Genomic DNA, 14,241 nt, shown 5'->3' with positions numbered 1-14,241 from the left:
AGGAGCCTTGCTGCTGCATTCTGAACAACCTGAAGTCTCTTTATAACATATTTCGGTGAGCCTAGGTAAAGAAAGTTGCCATAGTCGAGACTATAAGGGACTGAATGGCCATTTTTCTCACTGCTTTGGGATGAGTGCCAGTATCTTTCTGATCATTCTTGATAGCCCAAGCAGATTCCAGACAGTTTATTTGCTTGGTAGTCCATTGCAAGGGTACTATCCATCCAAATACCTAGATTTTTTATAACAGGTTTGGGGTCAGGAGGATTACCCATAGAGGTTGGACAGCTATTCAGTGGTCTGGGTAGGGCCAGGTTACCTAGTATCATTAGTTTTGTCTTCTCTCCATTTACCTTAAGGCAGCAGTTCGACATCCAGTGGGACACTTTGTTCAAGCAGGGGACTCACTGTTGGTTTCCTTGGTTCGGACCAATAGACAGAGAGACAATCAGCTGGGTGTCATCTGCGTAAGAGACAACCGAAATGCCAATTCCTGCACAATAGCGGCAAGCTGTTGAACGTATATGTTAAATAGCGTCTATCACTAGAACAACTTACTGGTAGAGACTCTATCTAGCAACTGATTCCTCACCAACCCTATCATCCTTCTCATTCTGTTGTTGGAGTCGATCTGTTAATAAGATTCCAAGTCTAGGAATCTGCACACTATCTACCAATTTACTTTTGAGCCTATGTGTCTGGGCGTGTACAGTTTTGAAAGCAACTGACAGCACGCTGGAGTGGCGCCTATAAAGGCTCAGCTTGTCATTTTCAGAGTGGAATGTTCTCAGTGTAGAGCCACAATGCACCACATTCCGGCACACAGAGGTGCTGTTGAACATCTTCCGGATCCAGTCAGACACCTGGTGAATATTTAAAAGGTGAGTAGTTTACAGCTAGATAGTCTCTACCTGAATGTATGTTACCGAAGTAAGCAACTTGTTCTTTAATAGCCTTTTGATCAAATGTATCCACAAGTATGGGGAACCTCCATGGGCTGGATGGATTCACCCCAGGGCCTGCCAGAGCCCAGGCCCTGGTCTCTGCTTCCAAACCAGCCAGGCCAGGGGAGCTTTCCCGGACCCTTAAAGTGGGACGCGGCTAGAGGAGGGTGCCCTGGATTGAGGCACCCAGCCTAAGGCCCAGGGCACCCTTCAAATCCTCTGAACCCAGCCACGCAGGGGCAGCATCCCCTCCCCAATACTGCGGGCCGGGATAGGCAGCCTGAGTCCCTGGTGAGCTAGCAGGCCGGGCGTGGGCGGCCTGACCCTTCCCAGCTCTGTCCGGTACTGTCTTCTCTAAGGCTCTGAAACCCTCACCAAGGTCATGGTCGGTTGTTTCCAACCAAGCCGCCAACGTTAACACATAGGCCCAACCTTGCCTGTGCGACCAGAGTCCGGTCTGGTCCTTCCCTGGGCATGGGCCACCCTGTCCGTGTCCGCAGAGCCCACTTCCCCCACGCGCTTGGCAGCACTGAACCTGGACCCCGCCGGAACTCTGGCCGAGGGATGCGACCACAACCTCCCTCTCTGCCGGAGAAGCTGGAAAGAGGGCTGTTTCCCGTCCTGCTGCTTCCCCTTTGCCAGGCCCCGCTTCCCCTTAGGAGAAGGGTAAGTCCTGCTCCGGGCCTGACGATCACACCTCTTCAGTGTCACGGGACATTAACCATCACTGCCATTCCAGGCCAGGCCCAGGCGTCAACTGCTGAGGGCTTCTCTGAGCTCTCCCGGGCTCCTGCTCCAGCTCGGTGCCCTGGGGGGCTGGGCCTGCACGCAGGGCTGGTCTCCGCTCCATGCCCTGGGGCCAGCGGGCCGGGAGCAAGGGATTCCTCACCGATCTGCAGTTGTACTGCTCTGGCTAGTGACTGTCACCACCATACGTTGGCTCAGGGTGCTGACTCAGCTGGGTGCCTTCCACCCTCCTGTAGTCAAGGGGCAGGAGCCAAGGAGGGTTAAGCCCAGGCCCATCGCCCTACCCAGGGAGCCCCTTTTCCTCGACTATTAGGCCCCCACATAGTGGAGACTTACAGAACCCCAAGGGAGGATAAAAGTTGAAGTTAGCCCGGCTGGCCATCTGGTCGCGCATCCCGCCAGACTATCTGGTCACCCAGCCCGCCAGGCCGTCTGGTCGCCCAGCCAGGTGACCAGAAGGCCCGGGATGACCCAGCAACCCGATGTCCTAGGATGAATGGACCCAGTCGCACAGCAGTCCGACGACGGTGAGGGTGGCTAGGCGCTCCAAGGCTGCTGATCTGGAGGCCCCTTCCCCAGGGCTGCTCGCCTCCCTGCGACTTGTGTGGGAGCATTGAATGAGGGGGATGATCCTGGCCCTGCCATCTGGTCACCCTGCTGACTCGCAAGAGATCGTGCCCTTGTCCCTGCACCCGGTGGCACAGGGCGGGGGGAGGCCAGCCGGCACGTTGTGGTGGCAGCCTCCCGCGGTCCCGTGTTCCCCCAGCGTCCCTCCCACCGGCCTGGAAGCAGAGGGACCCACCTAGGGTGCGGTGGAGGGGTGCCCGCAGGCTCCCATGGACACAGACATAAGCTTGGCTCAGAGGATGACTTTCAATAGATCGCAGCGAGGCAGCTGCTCTGGTACATACGAAACCCTGACCCAGGAAAAATAGGTCGTCTACGAATAATTTAGCACCAGGTGCCCCACGAACATGTGGTGCACTAAGGGTGATGGAGGCGGCCCTCTTCCTTCTGCGCTCCGGTCCCCAAGTGAGCGGCTCTATGCAACACCCCAAGAGGCCTGCTATCCCAGGCCAACCGAGGCTTAACTGCACTGTGGTATGGTTACGGTTTAGGGGGGATTCTGACTTCAAGGCTTTCAGTCTCATCCCCCAGATGGTAGCTTTGCCCCATTGGCTCCTCAGCCAAGCACATACAACAAATGTCTGAACTTGCGGTTACTCTCGTACTGAGCAGGGTTACTGCTGCAACAACATATCATCCAGTAGGGTCAAACTAAACTATCTCACTAGGGTCTAAGCCCAGCTCACGTTCCCTATTCGTGGGTTGACAATCCAACGCTTGGTGAATTCTATAGGAAGACAGGAAGAGCCGACATCGAAGGATCAAAAAGCGACGTCGCTATGAACGATTGGCCGCAACAAGCCAGTAATCCCTGTGGTAACTTTTCTGACACCTCCTTCTTGAAACCCAAAAAGTCAGAAGGATCATGAGGCCCGACTTTCATGGTCTGTATTCATACTGAAAATTGAGATCAAGCAAGCTTTTGCCCTTCTGCTCCTGCGTTATCGTTTGACTGGTGTACTGCCTCAGTAATACTCCCTCTTCCCCCCGCATGCCCCCCATCCCCTCGCGCCAGTCGGCCGCCGGGTACTTGGAGCCAGAAGCAAGAGCCCCATGGGGCTCGTCCCCCGCCTCACCAGATAAGTGAAAAAATTATAAGAGTAGTATTAGTTCACCAGCAGCCTGAGGGCCTCCCACTTATCCTACACCTCTTATGTCTCTTCACAGTGCCAGACTAGAGTCAAGCTCAACAGGACTTTTTTCCCCACTGATTCTGTCAAGCCTGTTCCCTTTGCTGTGGTTTCGCTAGATACTAGGTAGGGACAGTGGGAATCTTTTTCACCCATTCATGCTCATCACTAATTAGATGACGAGGCATTTGGATACCTTAAGAGAGTCCTAGTTACTCCAGCAGTTTACCCATGCTTCATTGAATTTCTTCACTTTGACATTCAGATCATTGGGCAGAAATCACGTTGCCTCAACACCCCCCTCTGGCCTTCACGATGCTTTGTTTTAAGTAAACAATCTGATTCCCCTGGTCCGCACCACTTTTAAGTCAGCTACTAGGCGCTGTCCAGGGCAGAACTCCGTCCCGTGACCCCAGGAGGGGGAACAGGGAGAGACGACCACCGCACCTGGGACGGTCCATAGGAAGGGCCCGGCTCGCGTCCTGAATTACTACTGCCCCGGAGGACGGTGCCTCGTTCACCCGCGGCACTCAACCAGCCCGCTTCTCGCCCCAGCCCGACCGCCCAGCCCTTAGAGCCAATCGTTATCCAGAAGTTACGGATCTGACTTGACGACTTCGCTTACCTAGATTGTTCCAACATGCCAGAGGCTGTTCACCTTAGAGACTTGCTGTTGATATGGGTATGGGTATGGCCTGGGGTGAGATTTAAACCATCTACCCCATATTTCCAAAGACCAGGGAGAGCTCACCGGACTCCGCCGGAATCGCATCGCTTTCTAAGGCTCAGGCCCCTCTCTCGGGGCAAACCCATTCCAGGGTGCCCTGCCCTTCACAAAGAAAAGAGAACTCTCCTCGGGGCTCCCGCTGTCTCCTCTGGGATAGTTTGCGTTACCTCACTGGACGCTGCGAGGGTGCTAGTCTTTGCCACTCCGGGTTCAGGGATCTGAACCTGACTCCCTTTCAATTGGCGAGGGCAACGAAGTCCATCGCCTGTCCCTTACGAACGGCGCTCACCCATCTCTTAGAACCGACTGACCCATGTTCAACTACTGTTCACATGGAACCCTTCTCCTCTTAGGCCTTCAAATTCTTGTTTGAATATTTGCTACTACCACCAAGATCAGCACTTGTGGGGGCTCCACCCGGGCCCTCGCCCCGGGCTTCCGTTGGCACCGCGGAGGCCCTCCTACCCGTCGCGGCTTAGCTCCCGCTGCACTCCGCACCGGCGACAGCCAGGTATGGGCCTGATGCTCCAGTAAACATGAAAGAATCAAGCTGATCAGCTTGCCCTCTACGCACTGTAACTTTAACCCAGGTGGGTTTCTTAGTCAAAACATACAAATCAGTTTAGAAACAATAAGCTGAACAGAAGTTTTTATTTCTATTGACGTGAATTATATTGTCAAACATTATTTTTAAATCAATTTATGGCTCTCATTTGAGCAATAAACAAAACTTCATGAGAGTTGGATGTTCCGTCACATCTATATGTATTTTACATCTTACAATCTTATTGCAATCAGTTCTTGTGCCCAATGCATTTCGGGCCGCACGGCCCTTCTTCGGGGGCAGTACCTGAAAAAAATATACATTACATTTATAATATTGACAAAATACCGGTCTTGCATCATACATTGTTACAGTTGGCCATGCAAAAATGCAGCTGTGATAAACAGACCTATATTCATGAATGTCCGTGAAGGATTTTATCTAAATATACACAGAAAAGCTAATCATTTAACTCATGCTCGTGATAAAAACTACAAACAACCCATATGACCATTGCACGCAACGAAATATACCGAAACTGATAAGACACCGAAAAGCGGGAGAACTCACTTGTTTGGCATGAAGATGTAAACTTCAAGGGATTCTACAATATGGTGCGTTAACACGTGGACCGACAAAACCAGAGTGTTTCTCTCATACCGCTACAAAAATAAAGACAGGCTAATTGAGAAACAATTCTTACACAGTGTGCTTTCACTCGCTTAAACACAGTAATTAAAAAAAAAACGGTAATTCAAACAAAACTCACTGGAAACTGAATGAAAAATGTCCAAGACTCTGCGGTGCCGTGTTCAAATACTTGTGAGCCTCGCAACCAGCTGCTGTACCCAGGCTAAGGCGAACAGAAATAATACATCCTTAAAAACCCTTCCCATTCAACTCCACTTAATCAACACTACACGAGTTTTAAGACGCATTCAAACATATGCGCATTAACCTGGGTTAAAGTTACAGTGCGTAGAGGGCAAGCTGATCAGCTTGATTCTTTCATGTTTACTGTTTACGGCGCATTATGGGCATTGCGTCCTCCCCTACAGCACGCTTAGAAAAATAGTATTGGAAAAGTGACTTTCAGCGTAAAATATTGGAGTGCCTCTCCCACTACTAATTTTTGTTTTGTTCCCTGATGCTCCAGTGCCATCCATTTTCAAGGCTAGTTGGTTTGGCAGGTGAGTTTTTACACCCTCCTTAGCGGATTTTGTCTTTCATGGTCACCGTCCTGCTATCTCTATCAACCAACACCTTTTCTGGGGTCTGATGAGCGTCGGTATCAAACGCCTTAACCTGGCTTTCGATTCATTCCGCTGCGCCAGTTCTACTTACGAAAAGTGACCCACTAGGCACTCGCGTTCCATGCCCAGCTCTACTCCAGTGAGCCGGGCTTTGTTCCCCATTTAACAAATGTCTTGCAAACAAGCATTGGCAAAGCTAGTAGCTTGACACTCCACTCTCATTCTAAAGGCGCAACCTATTTGCTTTGCCAGTGCTTGTCAAACATGACAGCATGATGCGCCTTTCCATCAGTGCTAGAGGTTAAAACAAAACAGAATTCCAGATGTGCTTTTTAAATGCAGAATTATGTGTTCTTGGTTAGAATGTAAGAACCCCAAACTGTTCTTCTTGATTGTTTCTACTAAAGGTGTATGTAACTGTTCGCTTTATTTAAATGTTGATTTTGAAGGTTACTTGTGTTTTTTGGGATAAAATAATATTTGCATAGAATCTATTTTCATCTCAATTTCTACTTTAATGTGCTTTCCCAAAACCCACCACCTCTGTTTTTTTAATTCCTCTGTTAAAATACAGGACTATTCCACTGCACACGAAGACTTCCAGAGCTCCTTAGAACTTCACAGAAATCAACCAATTGCTTTGTTATACAAAGGGTTAACCTTCTTCCATAGAGGTCTGCTTAAGGTAATTGTATTACTGTAAATTTATTTTCAGTAATAATATTTTCTATGACATATGCTTCTAAACATTGTTTATTTTCCAATGTGGGGCTGTCATTCAAACCTCAATAGTATGTGTTTTTGATAAGGATACATCTTAATGAGTTACCCCTCTTCTTCTCTCCAATATTTACCTTGCTTTCCAGTTGCATTCTATCCATTTTATTATCTTTCTCTAGCTTTATCTCTGTGAAAAACGACTTTAGGATTTATTTATTTAAAAAAAAAAAATTGTCCTCATCACGCAAAGTTTCGAAAAATAGAGTGTTATAGCAATGTAGCCACTTGAAGAGAGCCATTCTGAACAAACTGTACCTTCAATGGCCCTTCCCCGGCACTAGGATCATTCCATCTCCTACGTGGGGGTATCCTACTGGCTTGTTACGCATCTCTTACGCGGCTTGCCCGCTCATTTCACAAGTTAGTACTCTATAACCGATATTCAAAACTGTTGATGCGCTTAATCATTGGACCACAATGGGTTGCCAAATCATGATTTATCACACTCTATCCACCCAGTACTGTTCCCAGTTATTCCAAAACTCCAACCTTTTGCTGTATGGCCCTGCTTTATCCAGTTGGTTTATTCTAATGACTGAATTCAACCATTCTTCTACTGTAGGGGGACGGGTATTAACCCACTTTATACAAATCTCCCGTCTAGCTGCTAAAACCAACAAAATTCCTATTTTTAACTATCTTTCCTATTAGATTTTGTCATATTTTGCCGTGGCTGTTATGCTTGTTTTCTTTATTTAACTTGCAACTGGAGCCTAACCAAATATTGTATTTGAACATATTTCAGATGCCTCTTTTTGAGAAGGGCTTTAAAAAAGTTATACTACTTCTTGTTACTTCCATGCATTTGGAGTTTTTAAGTCGTTCTGGTGCTTTCATCTCAATTCAGGTGCAATTATATATTCTTTTTAGTTTATTTCCTTTTACTGGGAAAGCATATATACTTGCTGTAACCATCGAATTGGTGAATTAAGCGTACAAAAAACAGAGCTCCATTTGACAGAAAAATACAGCGACTGAAAGAATTATTTCTAGTTGCAATTAGATGGCAGTATTGAACTGCCACCACAAGCCATTAATACAGGCTATTAGAATTGGGGTGGATGGAGAGAAGGTGAGAAGTTCCCAAAAGTTGCTTTCAACTAATAGGTTTTAGCCAATAAAAGGCCACTGCTCTCCATAGAGCATGGCAACTCTTCTAATTTAGGGGTAGAGCCGAGCAAGGGGTCTGACTTGGCTCTAAGAGTCAAAACGTGTGATCTGATCAATCCACAGATTCAGCAGGAAAATGTGACACTGTATACATCAAATACAAATATGATAAAGATTCTTTCAAATTAAAAATAGGTGATTTCTTGAACACTTTTACTTCGCTTTAATACATTTGATTAGACCACTGAAATGACATCTGTTAAAAGAAGTAAATTTACATGTCCTTTTTGTCACCACCAATGTTCTGCCAGGAGTGAACTAAGAGATGACAGTTTGTAATGTGCTTCATACATATGGCCAATATTGTTAATGTTTGATGAGCACCAATGGTGTATTGAAACATAGACTGGTGAATTTCGGTTTTTATAAAGGCCATAACCTAAACTAATTCCTTAAACATGACTCAAATTTGATACTTGGTCCAAAGGAGGCACTGTGATTTGCATAGGATCACAAAATTTGGTCAAGTTAAGGAGCCGTCACTTGAACCCAGATTTCCTAGTTCTACATTGTGCTATTCAGTCACTGGGTGAATACCTCATTCTCACTCCATTTTACTGGCAACGGTTAGTGCTATATGTTAAATTATTATTATTACACAACCTTAATTAGTAGAGTTTGTCTGTCTGACATATGATAATTTTTCAAAAGGTAGTCTAAAACAAATTACGTTTGAGGCCAGCATGAGTCTATAAACTAATATTAATGCCTTACCCAGACTTGAAAAAGAAAAAAAATGGAGTGGGTCAGCAACTCAATGATGGCAATTAACTTAATTAACAAAAACAGTAGTACTCTGTATCCGGAATGAAAGTAGTATAGCTGCATTACTCTCTAAGTGTGTTTTAGTTCATGATTAAGTCAAAAGCTAGGTCAAAAAAGTCCTGCTGCCGAACAATGGATATGTCTTTGGAAAAAATGATACAAAGAGATCTTCCAAAATGACTGCCGTCTATCCTCTAAGAGGTCACAAGCTTCAGGAGCAACATCTCACAAAGCTGATGCATTGAATGTCTTGAGTGCTGAAATTCACTAATGCACACTCTAACTGACCACTTCTCCAGAGTATACACTGTGAATCTCTTCAGCGTTGTGCCGGTCATTCCCCATTTTATCGAGCCAACACTCCTCATTGTTTTCCCCTCCCTTCTCTCCCACCTTTCTTCTGGCTTTTGAGTCCAGTTTTAATTTTTTGCTCAATCAGCATCTCCTGAGTTCCGAGCATGTGTTCAGTGGACAGTTTAAACTTTTGGTCAAGGGCTGTCTCAAAGGGTGAACAAAGCAAACACCAGGGGATAATGGGCGGAGTGCTGAAACTTTTCGTACACTCACCCCCAGTCACAAATCTGGGTTAAATCCATCATCGTTCTTTAGCTCACTTTGCCACCTCAGTTCAGACCCAGCTATATGCAAATCAGTCTTGACCCTGTGCCTCATGGGAACAGTCCAGCCGAACTGCCAAGCCAGGTCTTCCCTGAATCGGAAACAAGCATCCTGGAACCAGTTTCAGGGTAACACCCCTCATCATCCAGGTTAGTTTGAATCCAGTGGCAAAGTGAGCAAGGGACCCACGTCTGGGCATACCCTTCCAACTTAGGGCGAACAATATAAACACAAGGAGTTGATGAACGGAGTGCTAAAACTTTTCAAACACTCACCCCCAGTCACGGATCTGGGTTAAATCCATCATCTTTCTTTAGCTCTTTCATCACCTCAGTTCAGACCCAGCTATATGCACATCAGTCTTAACCCTGTGCCTCGTGGGAACAGTCCAGCACAAACTTCCAAGCCCGGTCTTCCCTGAACCGGAAACAAGCATCCTGGGACCGGTTTCGGGTTAACACCCCTCATCATCCAGGTTAACCTGAATCCAGTCGCAAAGTAAGCAAGGGACCCATGTCTGAGCATACTCTGCCAACTTAAGGCGAGCAAAGCAAAGACAAGGAGATGATGGACGGAGTGCTTCAATGGGGGCCATTCCTACTCCTACATCACCGCTAAGACCTGGAACCCCCTGCCCCCTCCCCCCCACCTCTGAACAGCTTCCTCCCTGGCAAAATTCAGAAGGAAGCTCGACGCTTGGCTTTTAGTCAAAGGCGGGCACTTCATTGCCCAGATGCCCCTAGGGGCAACAGTTTGTGCTCTGAAAAATACTGATAATGTATTCAACTATAGAGGAGAATGGTCAGAAGACGAAAGCAGTCTCTTCTTGATCCCATTTTAGGTGTCTCCCCGCACCACCCCCCTCCCCCTACATCTAATTTGTGTTGCTGTTTCAGTTTTTAGAAGATTCTGAAGCAGATGCACTATTGGGGTGGGAATTGGAACTTGGCACCAATCTGCTTCTGTGGGAAAAGTAGGTGCCTGACACTTTGATATATCCATGACCAGACAAGTCAACGCCGTCTCCTCGTCCTGTTTCAACATCCTGCGCATGCTACGTAAGATCTTCCGGTGGATCCCCACCGAGACCAGGAAGACGGTCACCCAGGCCCTCGTCACCAGCCGTCTGGACTACGGCAACGCCCTCTACGCCGGAACCACCGCCAAGCTCCAGAAGAGACTCCAGCGTATCTAGAACGCCTCGGCGAGACTCATCCTCGACGTCCCCAGACGAAGCCACATCTCCAGACACCTGAGAGACCTGCACTGGCTCCCGATCAACAAGAGAATCACCTTCCGGCTCCTCACCCACGCACACAAAGCCCTGCACAACCAAGGCCCGACTTACCTCAACAGCCGCCTCAACTTCTACGCTCCCAAACGCCATCTCCGCTCGACCAGTCACGCCCTCGCCGCCGTCCCCCGCATCCGAAGAGCGACAACAGGAGGAAGGTCCTTCTCTCACTTGGCCGCCAAGACCTGGAACTCCCTCCCGACCGACCTACGCTTGACCCAAGACCACCTCTCCTTCAGGAAGAAGCTCAAGACCTGGCTGTTCGAGCAGTAGCGGACCCCCCCAGCGCCTTGAGACCCTCCGGGTGAGTAGTGCGCGGTATAAATGCCTATGATTGATTGATCAAAGAGGCTGCCTTTTACTTGCAGGGCAATTGTAGAATATCAGACTTAACCAACTTTAGCTTTGTTTTCCAGAAACTTTACTTTGAAATACAAATTGGCAATAGATGCGAGTGCACATGATTCTAATCTTTGGAAACTCTAGATTGAGTCTTCATTTCACCCAGTGGTTTAATGCTCCAATATCCTGCCCCCTTGTTTGAAGCATGGCCGTGGACTCTTTCAGAGTTACTATTTTGGGTTTTTTCAGCGCATATCACCCTGCAGGTCTTTCAAATCTGATGTAATCAAATGCTTTACCCTTGCTTGGTTAAGACTCTGTGCCTTCAGCTGTCCCATGAACTTCCTCACAATGGCCTCTAGAGGTCTATACTCTTGAGATGAAGAGATATTCTTTACTGATCATTGACCACTGTTTTGTTCTGTAGTGGCTTTTGGATGTATGGTGCTTTTGGTATTCAGCCTCTGAATAAATACTTTTAATCAATGTTCTTCACTTCATAGATGGTGTGTGTGTCTGCTCCTGGGCAGCTGCTCTCCTCACACTTTGTTGCTGAACCACCTCTGACCCCAAGGGTACTGCCCTGGTTGTAGTTCTAATCAGTTCAGTTCAATAATTCTTTATTCGTTCAACATAGACCATAAAAGCGCCAAGATAACATTACAGAATGCATATATTAATGATATTAAAAACATATTCACACAAAACTCTTACATAAATACCAACATACCATTAAATTATGTGCAAAAGATGGATGATAATACTCCGTGGAGAACAGAAATAAGAAAGACAAAATAAAAATCCTGACTGACAAATATCTGACATCAAAAACCTTCAAAATATGTCCCTTATGCGATCAGAAATTAATCAGGGTGAGCTAAACACTTTATATTTTGGCTAAAACTGTTAAACACCCAGTCAATAAATAACTTTCTCCCAAATCTAATGGCTCCGCAAGGGAAATTTGCGACCCCAGAACACACCAGTGGCAAAGCAAGTAGTTGTAGAAACCACATCGCAGGTTTTACTTGGGCAAAGTGATTATTTCTTACAAAAGGAGGTATAAATGTATACCTCAAGGTACAGTAAAAGTCACAAAAGAATAAAAGTGCATCATGTTCTGATCTGAAAACCTGTCATAAGGACAAGGTTTAAGGTCTTTTTGATTAAAATAGCCCTTGGGAGTAACTAAAAACTAATGAATGGTATTAAACCTAAACCTTGTCAATATAGAACGATGAAAGAGCTATTTTTTTATAAGCTCTATTTCCCTGGGTCATAGATGTCTAGGGTTGATAAATAGATCCATACAGTGCACGCTCAACAACATTTCTTTAACATATCTTAACCACAGGATCTATAAACCCCGCTCAAGTGCTTTACAATCCTCAATCACTAACTGATTTAGAACAAGGGCAGGGCTAGACCAAATTCTGAACGAACTGGTAACGGATGCCAGTGCAATGAGGCCTGAGATATATCCCAAATCAAGCTCCTCATGTAGCATGAATGAAGGAGTGTTGCAGGGATTCTGCTTATGCACAGAACTATGCGCAGGAAACCAGGACCACAGTGAATTGTGGTGGACCAGAAACTCACCCCAGAACCCCTATCCGACTAGCATCAGTGTCTAATTAGCTCTCCCCTCCCCTAGAGCGAACCAGAACTTGCGACTTAGGGCACTCTCAGGAATGGTGGGAATCAAGAACACTCTTTCGTTTTTATTCTCATACCAGTCCACAACGTGAGTAATTAGAGACACGGAAAAGTTTAAAATGTTTATTTTAACGACCTATTCTAAGATGCAGTATTTTGGCTAACAAAAGCAGGCATATGATTAGAAATAATACAATCAGCATTGTTACAATACCATAAAACACAAAGGGAGAAATCATATTACAATGATAGTGGAAACAGGTCCTACAGCACCTTGTATACCACCCTCCCCTGCTAGGAACTAAGTTTTATAATAATAATAGAAAGTCTGTTAGGCTTGAATGGGGAACCCCATACCTCCAAGATCAGAGGGGTATCACATCTCGGGATCAGCAAAGCTCTCTGTCTCAGGAAAGGATATTCTTCCAAGTGCTCGAATCATCCATGCAGTGCAATATTAAAGGCACTTGAATTTCAATGGGATGCAGCTGTGTGTGTGTTGTGTCTAGAGCGTGGGCCAATCAACCTGAATCACAACATACATTGTTATTTAACCTTGATGCTTTCTGCACACAGTGTACAGACTAAGGTCATGGTGTAAGTCTAAGGATGTGAATAACAGACCATTCTCACAATACAAGCAGTTTAACTTACCGCAACAATTACACGAAATCTCGGGTGCAAAGCTGCAAAGTGACAAAATGGCATTTAACTTCTAATAAGCTTATGCTAACATAGCAAAGTGTGCAAACAGGTCTCTGCCTTTACAACTCCCTTCCCTGATCGGACCACGTACAAGAAGGGAAGCAGTTCAGGAACGCAGAGTTCAAGTTCGAATGAGACCGAACCAAGTTCATAATCAGCCAAACTGGAAATTTGGAAGGGAAAAAGTTCAAAGATGTAAAAACCCCTAAAAAAATAATGAAGATGGGGGAAAACATTTGGAGTTTAGTAGGCGACTTAAAATGGACAGGTGCCAATTCAGTCCATAAGCATGTATGCACAATATGTTGTAACAGCCTCTAAAAGGAAGTCATTGTTATCATCAGAAAACTTTTCAGCCATCCAATTTAATAAAGCGAATGAATGTACATGTTCTTCGATAGCTGGAGCCTCTAGTACCATCAGAGGGCAACTTGCGTGTCCTTCAAGGTAGCTTAGTGCCAGGAAGTCATGGGCTGCTGCATATATGTCCCAATTACCTAGAGCGCCGTGCGCAGCTGTAAAAGCCATAATCCCAAATACAGAACACTCCAACTCATGGGCCACTAAGGGACTCATTAGTCGATCATATTCCGGAGCAGGAGACGGCGTATTGCGGAGACACAAATCCTAAGCCCATTCGAATTCGCAATTCAGGAATTGGAAAACAGGTTGCACGCAAGTAAAGTATGAGAATCGGAATGATAATCCATAGGCTACACTCAAGGTGGCTAGCAGTAGCGTTCCATAATATTCAAGCATCTGGTTGCAAAGCTGGAGCAGGCGAGGCAAGCTGTTTTGCGACACAGATTGTGCAGCCATTTTTTAACAGGCAAATCAACAGCAGCACACCGGCAGCTAAGGCAAGAATTAATGGCAAGCCACCGAAGATGCTGGAAATAATAGAATGGAAAAAAGCCGGAATCACAACAAAAATAGTTT

General features: G+C 46.1%; 1 protein-coding gene and 1 pseudogene across 2 annotated transcripts in view; one reads left to right on the top strand and one right to left on the bottom strand.

The window, feature by feature from the left end:
* The window catches only part of TTC13 (tetratricopeptide repeat domain 13), a 1,212,286-nt gene that overhangs the window by 315,224 nt on the left and 882,821 nt on the right, over window positions 1-14,241 (top strand). For both annotated transcript variants that reach the window (XM_078649075.1, XM_078649076.1), the window contains exon 8: window positions 6,547-6,657. In XM_078649075.1, coding sequence (XP_078505201.1) covers window positions 6,547-6,657 — 111 coding nt within the window. The remainder of the gene's footprint in view (window positions 1-6,546; window positions 6,658-14,241) is intronic.
* LOC144765630 (28S ribosomal RNA) lies at window positions 2,540-4,086 on the bottom strand (annotated as a pseudogene).

The sequence above is a fragment of the Lissotriton helveticus genome, chromosome 6, assembly GCF_964261635.1.
Source record: "Lissotriton helveticus chromosome 6, aLisHel1.1, whole genome shotgun sequence".
Lineage (NCBI taxonomy): Eukaryota > Metazoa > Chordata > Amphibia > Caudata > Salamandridae > Lissotriton > Lissotriton helveticus.
Note: the sequence above shows the minus strand (reverse complement) of the source record. Positions and strands in the feature narration are given on the sequence as shown.